Below are 17,708 nucleotides of genomic sequence, written 5' to 3' on the forward strand. Positions count from 1 at the left end.
TGGAGAGCGCTTGCAAAAGCAGCAGACTAGAGAACTACAGGTTTTGCAAGCTAATTTTAGATATACATCGCTAATGAAAAAATACATAATGAAATGCATGCAAATTTTAATCTGGGGTATATCTACTAAATAGTGATATTTATTTTGTATTTGATCAGTGGAGTGTCCCTTTAAGTATTGAGTCAAGTGATGTATTTGTCACTCGGCATTGACAAGAGCATTGGACAGCACAACCATTTCCAGCAAAACAATATTTTATTTTTGGCTCAGTTTCTAACAAAAAATATCTTTATATAATTCATAAAAAAAAAAAAAGTCTGTAAACACAATGAATACTGCAACACGGCATCTTCATAGAAGATAGAACGCAGTTCTTCTGGAAGAAGAAACCCGGCACTTTCATCACATCAAGGCAACAATATGAGGCCCTATTCTGTACAGCTGCCAGTGGGCAAAGTGAGGGGAAGGCCATGTTTCCAGTGACCCTCCGTGGCTAAAATAATGATTGTACACCAAACATTCCGCTCACAAATGGGAGGAAAGCATCGCCCGCAGAATCTCATAGGAAGTACACACTTCTAGTAAGCAGAAGAGATGGACGAAATAGCTTGTCTGAAATAATGATGGGCGTGTGAGTTCACAAAGCTAGTGATTATGCGAAATGAAAATAGATTAATGAAAAACAATGATGGCATAGTCAAGGTGTGCCATATCTCCCCATGTCTCTAAAGCATGTGATATCCTCGACTTTGAATGAATGCAGACAAAACATGTCCTTTCCCCTTGTAGGATGTAAAAGACTAGTGTCCAATCTCCACAAACTGTTGACACTGTGCGGATCCCACTTCTGCCACCACATCTAGCAGCAGGCAGTGCAAGGAGTTGCAATAACATCTAGAAAGGTCAAATCTCAGACTGGAATGGAAAGTTTGTTGAAAAATAAAAAGGAAGTCCACATCTTTGGTTAGCGTTAGTGGAAGACAATCCGTGTCTCTGTGCAAACTGCCTTCTATGCATCGATTCAACAACACAATACTCGGCCTCCAACTCTGTGCAAATCTCCTGTGTCTGAATATCACGCAAGTTGGACTCTGTTCCTGAAATCATAAGAAAGAAAAAAAAAAAAAAAAAAAGTCACATCAGAATGAAAAGTAAACATGTAAAAAAGTCAGGACAGAATTTGTTTCCCGGATTATGTGGACAACGCCGCTCATCTTAAGTAATATATCAATTGTGGCTTTTAAAGGGGAACTTGCACTGTAAATTATAGATTGAATAAAAATACTGAAGATCAACTATAACTTGTTTTAAAGGGTCACCCCAGTGATGCCTGGAGTATTGTGGCCCTGTTCCCCAGTAATGAGACAAGCCATTTAACTGGGTTCCCAGCGGGCTACAAGACTCCCTGGTTGTTTGTTGATGCGATTCCAGTTTCTGCTGAATGGACTAAGCTTGGCTTTAGACATCCCTAATGATGCTGCCGGAGGTTCAATTACACTTCCAGAACCAGAGGGGTTAAACTCTGTATGTGGGGAGTTTCAAAGCAAAACATTGCACATACAGACTCCAGGTACTATGACCACTTCAAATCATTAAAGTGGCCACGGTACTTAAAGTAGACCTTTAAACTTTTTTTTTTTTTTTTTTTTTACTTCATGCAAGGTCTTTCATTTTAAATATATCTTAAAGGGTCAATATGGGCACCAGAACAACAACAGCTTATTGTATTTGTTCTAGTGCGTATATTAAGTTCCTGCAGACTTTTTGCAATAAACACTGTCTTTTCAGAGAAAACGCATTGTTTACATTGCTCCCTAGGGACACCTCCAGTGGCCAATTCTCAGATGGCTATTAGAGGTGCTTCCAGGGGCAGTGCTGACATTAAGTGTCCCCACACTCTGCATGTAGACACTGAACTTTCCTCATAGAGATGCATTAACTCGATGCATCTCTATGAGGAGATGCTGATTGGCTAGGGCTGTGTTTGGCTTGTGCTGGCTCTGCCCCTGATCTGCCTCCTATGGGAAAGATTGGCAGAGATCACCACTTCTGATGTCAGCCAAGGAGGCAGATGAAGGTTAGAGCCAGCAGCTGCAGACAGGAATAAAGGTAACAGTGTGGATTTTTACGCACAACCTTTCGCAGACCGAATTAACAGATAGTTGTGAAATTTGGGGCTTAAGTAAATAAAATGACAACTCTAACGTAACGGTTTTCCTTTAAAAGAAGTGCAGTATAATAGTGTTAACTTTCAGTAAGTTTTTAAATATGTAATTACTAGATTTAAGCGCCTATTAAGTCTATTCACCCAGATTAATACTATTAAAGGATTAAAGGACCACTATAGTGCCAGGAAAACACTTGTTTTCCCTGCACTATAGTGCCCTGAGGTTGTGCCCCAACCCTCAGGGTCCCCCTCCCGCCTGGTTCTGGGGAGAGGAAAGGGGTTAAAACTTACCTTTCTCCAGCGCCGGGCGGGGAGCTCTCTGCCTCCGATCCTCCTCCTCCCCTCCTCCCATTCGGCTGGCTGCGCGCGCATTCAGACGGTCTCATAGGAAAGCATTATCAATGCTTTCCTATGGACGCTTGCGTGCTCTCACTGATTTTCACAGTGAGAATCACGCAAGCGCCTCTAGCGGCTGTCAGTGAGACAGTCACTAGAGGATTTGAGGGCTGGATTAACCCATTTATAAACATACCAGTTTCTCTGAAACTGCTATGTTTATAAAAAAATTGGTTAACCCTAGCTGGACCAGGCACCCAGACCACTTCATTAAGCTGAAGTGGTCTGGTTGCCTAGAGTGGTCCTTTAATATTCTATTCATATTCTCTCTACTGATACACACATACATGCCCATTACATCACTTTGTTCAGGGTAGAATGCAAAGTGGTGTTGTGGGTAAGATCATTTAGCCCCATTAGAAAAAGATTGCAAATTTCAAGCCTTAAAATACTAGTATATCGTACAATTTACTTTACACCTCAAAAGGCAGTTCACATCATCAGGGTCATCACTAAGGCGAGAATTCAAAAGTGACTTTTAAGCTTAAAGACAAAAATAGTGGAACTCGAAAAATTTAAAGGAACACTATGATCACCTAAATTACTTTAGCTAAATAAAGCAGTTTTAGTGTATAGATCATTCCCCTGCAATTTCACTGCTCAATTCACTGTCATTTAGGAGTTAAATCACTTTGTTTCTGTTTATGCAGCCCTAGCCACACCTCCCCTGGCTATGATTGACAGAGCCTGCATGGAGTAAAAAAAACTGGTTTCACTTTCAAACAGATGTAATTTACCTTAAATAATTGTATCTCAATCTCTAAATTGAACTTTAATCACATACAGGAGGCTCTTGCAGGGTCTAGCAAGCTATTAACATAGCAGGGGATAAGAAAATCTTAATTAAACAGAACTTGCAATAAAGAAAGCCTAAATAGGGCTCTCTTTACAGGAAGTGTTTATGGAAGGCTGTGCAAGTCACATGCAGGGAGGTGTGACTAGGGTTCATAAACAAAGGGATTTAACTCCTAAATGGTAGAGGATTGAGCAGTGAGGCTGCAGGGGCATGTTCTATACACCAAAACTGCTTCATTAAGCTAAAGTTGTTCAGGTGACTATAGTGTCCCTTTAAGTTAGCAACATTATCAGTCCAGCTACTCTGACCTTAAATGTGAAATTTGAATGCTCATTTAGGTGAATAAGCAGGATTATGTTTTTGCTTCGGCAGAGTATGCATATGCAAAGTTGTGTGTATATCTGTGTGTGAAATTCGCAGTGGTGTATCTGTGGAGGATCAATGTATAAATGTGAATAGCAGGGTATACTTGCTCACTCAATCTCGGACTGACTTGACTAGTCACAAGGTTTCATACTTCTAATCGTTTTATTACTAGTGCCAATTCCGTTTCTCTTTGAGTGGAGGCATCTAATTTCAAAGCTTTTCTTCTGCAGGGTTTGCACGCAAAGTCAATGAGTCAAGAGGAGATTTTACAATACTTTATCGAGATATTGCCAGTTGGATCAAGACTTTCCATTACCTAGAGAGGAATGTCCGATAGGACGTGTATTGATTTTCTTAGAGTGTAAGACTTGAAAATGTATTTGAGGTTTCTTTGCAGTTTTACAAAACTGTTTATATATATGTCTACAAAAGGCTGTGTTACAGTCATTGAGACTAGGGCTTGGAAAATCTACAATACCAGGTAGCCATGGTGACACAAAGATCTGACACAGGTAGAACTGTCTCGCTGTGTTTGTGAAAGGTCAAAAAGATCTTACTGAAGAATGGAGAAATAAGACCGAGCTCAATAAGTATTTTATTCCAAATCACAGAAACCCACTGTCACATTGTACCCAATCCCTCCTTCTATATTTAGGATTCTCTAAAAGGTCAGTTCCATTCCTCATTCCTCGACACTGCATCCTCCCAAGTTTATCACCCAATACAGGTCTACGGATGTGCAAGGGATCTCTTAACTCCATCTTCACTGTAGACCAAGGGTGCCCAAGAAGGTAGATCCCCAGATATTTTAAAATTACAGTTTCCATGATGCTTTGTATTTCTAAAAGGCATGCAAAGGATCAAGGGAGTTGTAATTCCACAACATCTAGGGATTTACCTTCATGGGCACCCCTACGAATACCCAAAAGAACACCCTCCTTTCGGGTATTAGTAGGGACATCTGTGTGATGGGGTGTACGAGACCCATCTTTTTCTAGAATATATAGCCAGGGACTGAAGTTACAATTCTGGCAAAATTGGCCAACTAAAAAGGTATTACAAACTGAGGTTGGGGGATGTTTCTATTGGACGAGACTACAGGGTACAACACACTGACATTTTTTATTAACTCAGAAAGTAATAGAATTGGAATAACAGATTCATAATATATTGTAGAGATCAGATGTAGTCATTGCATTCTCTGTATATTTGGTCAGGTCGTAGAATGGACTACTTTGGCATAAATGTTTGCTTAACCATCAGTTACACATGCAATAAAAATCAGACATTTATAGCATTTCTAGAGACTAAATGCTTGGAAACTGCATCAATTACTATGGTTTTTCATTAGTATTGCATGACAGCTTTACGTACTTACCTGGTGTACAAGGAATTTGGATGGCAATGGAGGGAGGCCAGGGATTATTTATAATGGCTGTGGGTCTGTTCCAGTCCAGAAAGCCATGAGCAAGGATCTCCAGAGCTCCATACAACAGAGCCATACAACAAATAGAGTTATAATCCAACAAACACGTTCTGGAAGTCCGCATCATGGCAGAGAACCAAAGTGGGCAGCCCGGTGCCAAATCTGTGTTTTAATATGCAGTAATGGGTCTCTCAAGGAACAATTACCCATAATTCTGTGCTTTCTTCGGCCAGATAAAGTGCTACAAAGTTTATTATATTCTCCACCTCTTAAAAATATATATATTTTAAAAAATTGCTATGGGGAAAAAAAAAAAATCCTTTTAGATTAAAAAAATAATAATAACAAAGTATGTGCAACAGACAGAATAATTCAGAGGCAAGCGTTGCAGAGCAGAACGTGTCATGGCCAGAGGAGAAGGACGAGGCAGAGCGTTAGCAGGAGTGATGAGACATGAATTGTATAGGAGGAACTTCCAGGGGGTTTCCTGGGATCTGAAAGAAATAAATACTTAGTATTACTATATAGCAAATACTAAAATAACCCTTACATGGTTTTTCATTTAACGGAACACTGTAGTGTTAGGAATACATTGTCAATAAGGCTACCATATGTTAACAGTGAGACACTGTAACAACTACAAAAAGTGAGACTTAATACATACTTAACGGAGTAAGGAAACAAAAAACCAAAAGCATACTAAAACATGGGTATGCCCTGTCAAGTGATACAAAAATAAAAAATTTACAAACAGAAAAAAAAAAAAAAAAAAAAAAAAAGTATATTCACTAAAGATATAGAAAACGTATAACTGGAAGTGATCCCAGGTGTACTTCACAACCACCTGAAGAAATATACAACCAAACAAAAAAAAAAGTGGAAAACACCCAGAATACGTAAAATAAGTATAAAATAAGACAACCTGGATTCAGGTAAAATATCCGTGGATTTGGTCTGTATGGAAAAATCAGACAGCTAACATAGCGTAAAATAGTATAAAGAAAAATATAAATAAGTTAAAATATAGGTACACTCACCAATAAATGTGATTTTGTATTGTTATAACAAACTTCACTATATCTGATTTCCATATACCTTACTGGAAGACATACAAGCTCATATTCATCATATTACCCCTGAGAGGGTGACAGGGCTTATTTCACATTTGTTTGTGAGTGTACCTATATTTTAACTTGTTTATATTTTTCTTTATACTATTTTACGCTATGTTAGCGGTCTGATTTTTCCATACAGACCATATCCACGGATATTTTACCTGAATCCAGGTTGTCCTATTTTATACTTATTTTACGTATTCTGGGCGTTTTCCACTTTGTTTGGTTGTAAAAAAAATTTCTTCAAATGTCTGAGTGTACATGGGACAATATTTTCTTTCCCCCATAAACTCTGCTTCACTTACTCACCAAGGCAATCCGCTACTCCCAATATCTGCATTTATTTCTCCATCTATACACAAGTTTCAGCACTCACAACTTTACGTGCACATGCAATTGCTCAATATTCCCCTTACCTCCCCCTGTCCGGTCCCCACCTCCAGGGCCAGGTGCCCCTCCTCGAGGCTGAGATTTTGGCACTTCGGTTACAGGTTTCACTGCTGGTTAAAAAAACAACATAAAAGTGAAGAAGGTGAGTGTCTCAAATACATACTCGGGGAGAGGGCGAACAACACTACAAACTGGTAACTTATTTCGCATATGTACAAGGCATAAAAATGGGCAAGGTTGTGTTAATACGGTTTCTAACCAATGGCAAGGAATATCCAGTAGATCTAGGGAGACCTGCTTCCATATAAACGATAGTCTTAAATTCCCGAATAGCAACGTGCACGAAGATTTATTTATTTGGCAGCAAAGGTAAATAGGGGTCCTGTATTCAACAAACGTAAAGGAAATCTTGTCCGTCAACTAAGAAAGGTCACTTTAAAAGCAGCTGTCTTTTAGATAAGAACGGTCTTGTTTACTGCGCTTGCATGAATTCATTTTATTCGATGGCAGGATATCGCAGCCCACAGTAACAAATTTAAGTGACAGATTTATTCTTTTTGAAAGGGTTATTGATCAGAAACACTACTTGTATGGACTCTTTTTGTCTGTAAAAGTCATCGCGATGGCTCATGAAATCAACACTGTCGGATATTCTTTGTCACCGGGAATAGATCATTTCCAGACAACCGGAGAACCTGCACTTTATATCCCAAACAAGAGGGAGCAATTTTGTGAACACCAAGGGACGCTGCATTTGCACTGGGCCCTAGGAAATACTTATTGTTTCCATGGGAACCAGAGTCAATAATCCATTAGGACATTTTGAGAGAAAGTTTTTAGTGCGACGTCTCCTACACAAATGGTTTCCAAAAAAAAAAAAAAAATATATAGAAATTCAGACTGTTTGCCATAAACGTATGTTTAGTATGTAGCGATGTTTAACTTGTATTTTGAAATAACCCCAAATTACGTGTGTCAGTCAATAGCGTGACAGCCAATTCTCCACTTGTAATATAAGATACAGGCAGACTAAAGACAAAAACCTGCAGAACATCTTCATCTGGACTCTTCCGCTTGGCAGAAGGGTCACCCGCACAGGACTAATGTGGGGCAGTTGCATAGGGCCGGTCAAATCGAATAAAAAAAAAAAAAAAAAAAAAAAAGGAGAGCCAGTACATTGATATGGTGACTTAAAACTGGGTTCTAATCCAGAGGTTGGGAACTACTGATGGGAGATATCTTGTTTGAGGCCTCTTAAAAAGGGATACTGGCTGTGACTCCATGCGAAAAAATGTTTCAGATCTTACTTACTTTAGAAGTTTTTATTTCCTGACCTGTAAAATGAAATTTAATCACACACACAGGAGCCTCCTTCAGGGTATAGAAGGCTATGAACAGAGCAGGAGACACATTCTCAATTAAATAGACTTTGCAATAAAGGAAATTTAAACAGAGGACAGGAAGTGTTTAGGAAGGCTGTGCAAGTCACATGCAGGGAGGTGTGATTAGGGCTACCTGCATGTGACTTACACAGTTAAATCACAAAACATTGAGTAGTGAGACAGCAGGGCTTTATCTATACACCCAAACTGCTTCATTAAACTACAAGGTGCTTGAGATACTATAAAGGGACAGATTTAGCTTAATGAAGCAGTTTTGGTGTATAGAACATGCCCCTGCAGCCTCACTGCTCAATCCTCTGCCATTTAGGAGTTAAATCCCTTTGTTTATGAACCCTAGTCACACCTCCCTGCATGTGACTTGCACAGCCTTCCATAAACACTTCCTGTAAAGAGAGCCCTATTTAGGCTTTTATTGCAAGTTCTGTTTAATTAAGATTTTCTTATCCCCTGCTATGTTAATAGCTTGCTAGACCCTGCAAGATCCTCCTGTATGTGATTAAAGTTCAATTTAGAGATTGAAATACAATTTAAGGTAAATTACATCTGTTTGAAAGTGAAACCAGTTTTTTTTTCATGCAGGCTCTGTCAATCATAGCCAGGGGAGGTGTGGCTAGGGCTGCATAAACAGAAACAAAGTGATTTAACTCCTAAATGACAGTAAATTGAGCAGTGAAATTGCAGGGGAATGATCTATACACTAAAAATACTTTATTTAGCTAAAGTAATTTAGGTGACTATAGTGTTCCTTAATGTCCCTTTAAAAATTATGGAAGCAACATTTTGAGCTTTGAAAAAGACTAGGCAGGTTGGCAGGATGAAAGAGGGGAACTAAATCATCTATAAAATCATTCTACATTATGTGTATACTTACTGGTAGGTCGGCAGCAGACTGATAAACGCAGTTTTAGGCATTCACCGACACTATCTGCATTTGGTATAGCTGAAACAAACAAAAACCCAAGAGTGAGTGCCTGTCTTTCCATCGACACTAGGTAAAAGTAGAAACTCATAGCAAGGAGCATTAAACATGCAGAAAACACAGACAATAAAAATTAAAAATAAAAAGGTCAATACTCACATTGAGGAAAATAAAAACAGACAGAAGGATAAGGATATCGAGAACAAAGAAACGAAGGCTGTAGAGGAAGAAGGAGAGAAAGGAAGACACACAATGAAAACAGACAGAGCAAAGCACACATTTAGGAACAGTGCAGAGCCAGATACAGTCTGGGACAAGCAATACATTTATAATCTTTAAAGTGCGGGAACAAAAATATATACGTACTTTTTTTTATTAATCATAAAAAAGAAAGAAAAAAAAAAGCCCTCGGAACACCAAGAAAGCAGTTTGTACGTTTTCCACTACACGCTACTTTGTCATCGGACGAGCCAGGTGTTCACAATTAAAAACAGACAAGGACAAACATCATCAAATGAAGAAAACACAGTTTCACAAATAAAAATCACTTAAGGAGATATTAAACTACACTGATCTCCACGTAAGAGGAGAGGAGCCAAAGCTTACAGAAACGAAATAGGATCACTGCTTCCAATCCCAAGTGCTACCTTAAATCAGCTCATTTGTTTTTCACGGAACCAAAGCGTTATTCTGAAAATGTTATTGTCCCGTTAAATTCTACAGACCAGGGAATTCCAATAGCATACATACCATTTAAACAGGTTACAAATAATAACTCCAATCCCTAAAACATGATTAACAATAGAGGACTGCAACAAGGTAACTATATTACAGGGTTTCCCATTTCATACAAAAAAAAAAGAAAAAAAACCAACACACAACCAATTATAGTTGGTTACACTTACCATTACTCCTAAATCCCTATTCACTATGGGTCTGCTAATATTTCCCTAGCCATTCACCAATCACATACTATGAATATATAAAGTGCCATTAGAACCCAAAGCCATGCACAAGAGGAATTTAGCCCAAAATCACTTTATTGGCAATTTTCGTGCAGAACGAAATGACCTTTTTCTGAGGCTCTCCCCCACCCACTCTTCTCCCTTGTAACTCAACCACTAGATTCAGGTCAGACCGCAGCGTATACAGCTCACATATCTTGTCTTTAGGGATGATGGTTTATGTCACAAACCGGTCTGATGGCACTTTCCGATCTGGAAACAAGCCAAGGCATTACAGCTTTTTGTTACTGGGTGTTACACACCCCATACCTCTACAAAAAGAAAGGGCTTAGGTGGAATTTAAAGAATTGCAGAAATATTCATGCTCCTCTGGGATAGGAAAGAAACGTTGGGAAGAACTAGCCCTCATTGAGAATTGGAAATATATTTCTGTACAAAGCACTGACCTAAAAGAGCAGTCACATGTGTGGTTATGGGATTCTGCTCCAGGTTCTAAAAGTTGCACTAGAGTACAGATGTTGGCTATTCACACCGCTTCTAGTTTTCATGCCCCCAATAGATAACCCACTATAGTGACAGCACTAGACATGGTGGATCTCTAACTGTAAAAGGGGAGGCCACGGGATGGTCACAAGAGGTGTAGCCAACATGCACATACTCAGGACTCTGGCACACTGGTGGAAAGGCACTGCCAGGGGAGCCTATGACCCTGTTAGGGAACTTGGCACTGAGCGGTGTCTGGCACAATTTTTCATCATCTTGGCTTCTTCCCACTGTTTGAGACCGTTTAACCCCTTAAGGACACATGACATGTGTGACATGTCATGATTCTTTTTTATTCCAGAAGTTTGGTCCTTAAGGGGTTAAAGAGCTCTGGAGAGTATAGGGGAACACACACCCATAACTGAAAAACACCATGACCTTCTGCCAGGCTACGTGAGTCACCATCACCACCTGGGGAGTAAGTGGGATCAGGCCACAATATTTTATTTTGACAGTGGTGTACTGTATGAGCACGCCTGAGAGTGTGTCACTGACAGCGTAGGAATGTCTTTGAGAACATTGTAAGTACGCTTTTGTCAAAGTTACCCTGTCACATACACTCAATTCAAAGTACGTGAGTGGGAGACTGGGACCTTTGTTTCCTCCCCTCAAAAAAAAAAAAAAACCTTAAAAAAATAACAAAAACACAAACTTATGTTACACAAAGTCACATTTTTGGTAAGGACCCTCAAAGGCAGCATGACTGCTTACATTGTGTCACCCATGTGGAAAGGGAAGGAAGATAACTGGACCTCTCCTGGGTGCTACTATGTTTAACCTTGTCCTCAGCTACTGGTGACAATTTACCAGGAGACATCGCTGGTGCAGTCACGCACAAGAGGAGCTCTATTGAACACCCTAGAGCTACACATTGGAAAGCCATAAAAAAAAAAAATCTGCAACGCAACAAGCAGTCTGTGATGGCTAATGGCAAGATGACAACGCAGTCTGTCATTTCTGGTATGAGATATAAGTTGGAGTTCCAATGGAACCAAGTTTTTTTTTTCTATTGTTTTGAAGAAAAATAAATAAAATACAACACATATCTCAAAAGTGGCATTGCCACTTTAAAGCCCAAGGCCAGCCTTGCACGCTTTGACAGATTTCAATCTAAACCCACCATTACACAAGATCCAGGAAAATCCGTTTAACACACAATCCTTTCTTGGGCTTCTTGTGTGTTATCCAGAAAACATACTGAAATATTCCCCCAGGCACCCCCTCCTGTACAGACTATCCCCACCATCCCTGATCACGAATAAAGCAGGAGACACTAATCCCTTCTCACACCAACTTCAGCAAAACCTTATCTCACAAGTTAAAGGCGTCCCATCTGATAAGACGTCTGATACCAGAATATAGAGCTTTTTGGTATTGCTACTGAAGAGGAGGGTTTAGGCATTTCTTAATAAAGCTTAGTCATACAGCAAATAATGAAGACATGCTGCTTAATAATCTTATCTAATGGTGGAGATAACATGGGCCAGGACAGAAACAACACAGTCATCAGATACTGAATAATTACTTGTGATTACTTCAGTTACATATCTCTATTATCTGAATGACAATGCAATGACAAGAAGCGGGTGCCGAATCTGGGGACTATACCAACCCACAGGACAACACAGAAGAGATAGATAGATCGTAGTCACCAGAGAAAGGAAAAGGTCGAGAAACTCAAAGGCTTAGATAGGCATTGTTATTTAAACTAGTGTCCAACAGCAACATTTCCACCCAAAGGTTTTTTTCAAGATTTTTTTTAAAAAGCCCTTTGGGTCGAAACGTTGCCGTTTACTGTAGTTCACAAAAAAATGCCATTTAAAGTCTTGGAGTGCCTGGACCTTTTCCTTTCTCTGGTGACTACCAACTACTTCTTGGGCCTTGGTGCTGGCCCCAGGTTTGGTTGCACCCTGGGTTTTATTAAATAGATTGAGTGCAGCTCCATTTTTTGTTTAATACCAAAAAGACAGACGCCAAGAGTGGCCATTTATGTAGGAAAAATGAGAACAAACAGTAAACCGAGAAGTGGGGTGTTGAAACAGGAATTAAACCAGGATTTAAAAAAAAAAAGGCAGAAATGCATGCCAATTCACAGTCCGACCACATTAAAGGTTCCACCAATAGAATAGCGAAGAAAACAAGTACAATATACACGGTGTTGGACCAAATTCTGGAGAGAAGATCGTATCCAGGAGGTGGCCATAAAGAGTTGGTGCAGGACATGAACAGATGGGCTCAATGTGGGGGCAGGGGGTCTAGTCTTGCATATAAAAACCATCTGGTCAAATCTCGGTCCCACTGCCCTCAAGGTACATCAATCCTTACTGACCATAAGCCACATCTCTGGGAACTTACATGAATCCCATATAAACCAAAGGTTGCAGATTGTAGTTACAGGAACAGGAAGTGAATGCCATGTTTTATCCTCACTGAACATTAAGAGAGGCATGTTAAACCCCAGAGGAAGCATCAATGAGGCGGCATACGTGGAATAGGGGTCCCGAGCAGAGGGCGACAGGTTCAAGCAGACACTATTAACTATGATTTATTCACAGACTTCCTCAAGCTCAGAGGAGACTTCCACCAATCGCCAAGGCCAGGATTAGGGTAGCGTGTAAGAAACATTAGCCCAGGCTGCAAGGCTTAACCAAACAGGAAACACCTGGCCTCCCAGCACATGGCACACAGTGGGTTAAACTAGGCACAGCACATGAGAAACTCATTATAGCTGAAGGAATGACATGGGGCTCCCAGATCTCAGTGAACTAGGAGAAGGGGGAAGAAGGAGGGGAGGGGGAAACAAAAACCAAACAATTTAGAAACTCAAAGTATTTCATATATTGATGCAACCTTAGCAGAACCTCGACCAAGTGACCATCGGAGCAATGAGACTGTGTGAGACTTATCAAAGTGTCGTGTTCTGAAAAGTGATGCAAAGATGTAAAAGGATACATACAAAAATAAAGATACATACAGAATAAAGTACTGGTTCTACATAAGAAAGGAACTGCTGGACTTCTATAAATGAGTCAATGTATATCCATTGTACAGCACTCCGGAATTTGCTGGCGCTATATAAATAAACTCAATAATAAGGGATACAATGGGATCCCAGTGCGCATCATTATATGGGTTACTTTTTGTATGTGGTTATGGTGGCGCGCCCTGAACACCTATAGATCATCAGATAAACAGGGTGTACATTGCAGGCACCATCTTTAAGGGAATGAAGACCCTAAAATCCAAACTTTAAGATTTTTATTATATATAATTTAATAAATAATAATAATAAATAATAAGGCCAACACCCCGACGTATATAGGGACCTTACGCCATTCGAACAGTTGTGCCAGGACCCGGAGCCCATGCCCCATAGCATTTCCTACAACAACAACAGGGACACACCCCACCCCCCTTCATGTCCAAATGGGAGACTGCCATAGGGGAAACTCTTACGAGACCCAGTGGCACAAGATCTGCGACCTAATGCATCATTGCGCAATCACTAGCAAATCCCAGGAAACGGCCTACAAGGTCCTCACACAATGGTACCTGACTCCAGAACGCTTACAAAGAATGCACTTAGACACGGACGGCCTCTGCTGGACCATGGGGGGAGGAACCGATAATCCCCAGGAGGAGACACCAGGAGACTAGCGGGACGATCCACACCTGGCCCAAAACACGCTACCTCACTCCCACACCTGTCAGGTCCGGGTGGAGCGCGGGTTCAGGGGACGGTGCGGGGGCCGACCCCGCGGGGGCGTGCTGGGGGGGGCTACGACACCTGTCAGGGTGCAACCACTTACAGTACCCAGAGCGGCCTGGCAAGCACGGGGGGTGGAGGTGCGCCAGTTTTGTGAGCTATAAAGTTAATTAGTTTAGAGGGAAACGCAGGATGCCCCTTAGGTTATTCCCATCAACACCATTTATATCGCTGGGCAGAGCCGAATCATACTAAAGTAGGGGACCAACACCCCACTATATTGCCATTCAGGACCCTAGACACAAGGTCACTAGAGGGCTGCGTGTCCTGAAGGGACCCTACACATTAGATGGCCCACATGTCTCACTACTGCCTAGAGGCTACAGGGTAGGCATGGGGAACAAACAAAAAGACGGTGGGGCATACAAAACCACCCAACGTAGAAATGGTACACATCAAATATAACAGAGTACTATGCACCACCGGACCTGCGAGTCCACAATACACATGCTATTTACTCAAGGAAGCGACCTGCGAGTCGCCAAGACACGTATGACATACCATGCCTTCCGATGTATAAGCTTATATGAATGACCAAAGGGACCTGCGAGTCCATGTTTCTCTTTTACATGTTGAAAATCACAAAAAAAAAATACAAAAAAAAAAAACACAAAAACGAAATGTTCAATAAAAAAATATATTTACAAAAAAAAAAAAATAGGAAAAATGATATATAATAAAAATCTTCAAGTTGGATTTTGCCATCTTTTGGATCAATTAGGATTCAAATTTAGATAATAGACCTTTAGCTAAGTTGCATGGATTAAGTAGCTGGGTCCCCTATACCCATATAATGGAATACATGCACAATGGGTACATGAGGTGTTCCCTACATTTGTAGGAGTGGGAGGTTGCACTGACCCCTATACTGAGCAGTTAGACCCGGTGTCCAAGGGGTCTTATGAGCCCCTATAAATAAGTAAATGCACATGGGATATATTAACCTCATCCTTAAAGCGGCACTGTCATGCCGAATCCCGTTTTTTTTTTAACCCCCCTCCCGCCTCCACTACATCCAATCGACCCCCTAGTCACCCCCAAATGCCCCTAAGCCCCCCACATTACCTCTTTTTAATTCTTTATCTTCTGCCCCGATCTTTATTCAGGGCGCCGCCATCTTTGTGTGGGTAGGTGAAGTCCCTGTGGGACACGTCATCTACCCACACTAGACAGACTGTGAGATTCCCGCACATGCCCAGTGAAACACCTGGACATGCGAACGGGAATTTCACCTATTCATTCATTCATCAGACAGACGAATGAATGAATAGAAAAAATCAGACGAACAAACTAACACTGTGTATCAGTGTTAGTTTGTTCGTTCAGTTTATTACAAGGAGGGAGCTACCGGCGTGCAGCTCCCTCCTTGTAATATGTAAAGACAGAAGCGGCAGGGAGCAGTGCTCCTCGCCACTTCCTAAGCCCCCCATGTCCCCCCTCACTCTATGGGGGTCAATATGACCCCCATAATAGGACAAGGGAGATTAAAATCTCCCCAATGCCCCTACTCGCTATACCGCGAGTAGGGGCATGTCCACTAAACAGTGAGCAGCCTGTGGCTGCTCACTGTAAAAAAAAAAAAAAATGGTAATAAGGGGGGGACCTACTGTCCCCCCCCCCGGCCCCCACCCCTGCGCGGTGGGTGGGGGCCCTAACAATAAGGGGGGGGGGACCTTCTGTCCTCCCCCCCGGCCCCCACCCCTGAGCGGTGGGTGGGGGCCCTAATAAAAACAATAAGGGGGGGGACCTATTGTCCTCCCCCCCTGGCCCCCACCCCTGCGCGGTGGGTGGGGGCCCTAATAAAACAATAAGGGGGGGGGACCTATTGTCCTCCCCCCCTGGCCCCCACCCCTGCGCGGTGGGTGGGGGCCCTAATAAAACAATAAGGGGGGGGGACCTATTGTCCTCCCGCCCTGGCCCCCACCCCTGCGCGGTGGGTGGGGGCCCTAATAAAACAATAAGGGGGGGGACCTACTGTCCCCCCCCCTGGCCCCCACCCCTGCGCGGTGGGTGGGGGCCCTAATAAAAACAATAAGGGGGGGGGACCTATTGTCCTCCCCCCCTGGCCCCCACCCCTGAGCGGTGGGTGGGGGCCCTAATAAAACAATAAGGGGGGGGGACCTACTGTCCTCCCCCCCGGCCCCCACCCCTGCGCGGTGGGTGGGGGCCCTAACAATAAGGGGGGGGGGACCTTCTGTCCTCCCCCCCGGCCCCCACCCCTGAGCGGTGGGTGGGGGCCCTAATAAAAACAATAAGGGGGGGGACCTATTGTCCTCCCCCCCTGGCCCCCACCCCTGCTTGGTGGGTTGGGGCCCTAATAAAACAATAAGGGGGGGGGACCTATTGTCCTCCCCCCCTGGCCCCCACCCCTGAGCGGTGGGTGGGGGCCCTAATAAAACAATAAGGGGGGGGACCTATTGTCCTCCCCCCCTGGCCCCCACCCCTGCGCGGTGGGTGGGGGCCCTAATAAAACAATAAGGGGGGGGGACCTATTGTCCTCCCCCCCTGGCCCCCACCCCTGCGCGGTGGGTGGGGGCCCTAATAAAACAATAAGGGGGGGGGACCTATTGTCCTCCCGCCCTGGCCCCCACCCCTGCGCGGTGGGTGGGGGCCCTAATAAAACAATAAGGGGGGGGACCTACTGTCCCCCCCCCTGGCCCCCACCCCTGCGCGGTGGGTGGGGGCCCTAATAAAAACAATAAGGGGGGGGGACCTATTGTCCTCCCCCCCTGGCCCCCACCCCTGAGCGGTGGGTGGGGGCCCTAATAAAACAATAAGGGGGGGGGACCTACTGTCCTCCCCCCCGGCCCCCACCCCTGCGCGGTGGGTGGGGGCCCTAACAATAAGGGGGGGGGGACCTTCTGTCCTCCCCCCCGGCCCCCACCCCTGAGCGGTGGGTGGGGGCCCTAATAAAAACAATAAGGGGGGGGACCTATTGTCCTCCCCCCCTGGCCCCCACCCCTGCTTGGTGGGTTGGGGCCCTAATAAAACAATAAGGGGGGGGGACCTATTGTCCTCCCCCCCTGGCCCCCACCCCTGAGCGGTGGGTGGGGGCCCTAATAAAACAATAAGGGGGGGGGACCTATTGTCCTCCCCCCCTGGCCCCCACCCCTGCGCGGTGGGTGGGGGCCCTAATAAAACAATAAGGGGGGGGGACCTACTGTCCTCCCCCCCTGGCCCCCACCCTTGCGCGGTGGGTGGGGGCCCTAAATGGACCCCCCCCCCCCATCAAGGTGACTAGGGGTCCCAAGCCCCTAGTCACCCCCCACCCAAAACATTCTATCCCCTACCTACCCCCCTCACCCTAAAAATAGTGAGGGGGGAATAAAATAACTAACCTGTAAAAAAAAAAAAAAATAAACTTACCATTTGACGTCTTCTTTTTTCTAAATTCTTCTTACTTCAGCCCCCCAAAAGGCCAAATAAAAATCCATAAACCCGTCGCACTTTAAAAAA

General features: G+C 43.3%; 1 protein-coding gene across 1 annotated transcript in view; it reads right to left on the bottom strand.

Moving 5' to 3' along the window:
- Positions 1–236: 236 nt before the first annotated feature.
- LOC134583376 (ephrin-A2-like) overlaps positions 237–17,708 on the bottom strand; it is a 36,602-nt gene continuing 19,130 nt past the window's right edge. The window contains exons 3-6 of the mRNA XM_063440272.1: positions 8,931–8,999; positions 6,683–6,766; positions 5,104–5,645; positions 237–1,097 (exon numbers count right to left, since the gene is read on the bottom strand). Coding sequence (XP_063296342.1) covers positions 5,554–5,645; positions 6,683–6,766; positions 8,931–8,999 — 245 coding nt within the window. The 3' untranslated portion in view covers positions 237–1,097; positions 5,104–5,553. The remainder of the gene's footprint in view (positions 1,098–5,103; positions 5,646–6,682; positions 6,767–8,930; positions 9,000–17,708) is intronic.

Source organism: Pelobates fuscus, chromosome 13 (assembly GCF_036172605.1).
Source record: "Pelobates fuscus isolate aPelFus1 chromosome 13, aPelFus1.pri, whole genome shotgun sequence".
Classification (NCBI taxonomy): domain Eukaryota; kingdom Metazoa; phylum Chordata; class Amphibia; order Anura; family Pelobatidae; genus Pelobates; species Pelobates fuscus.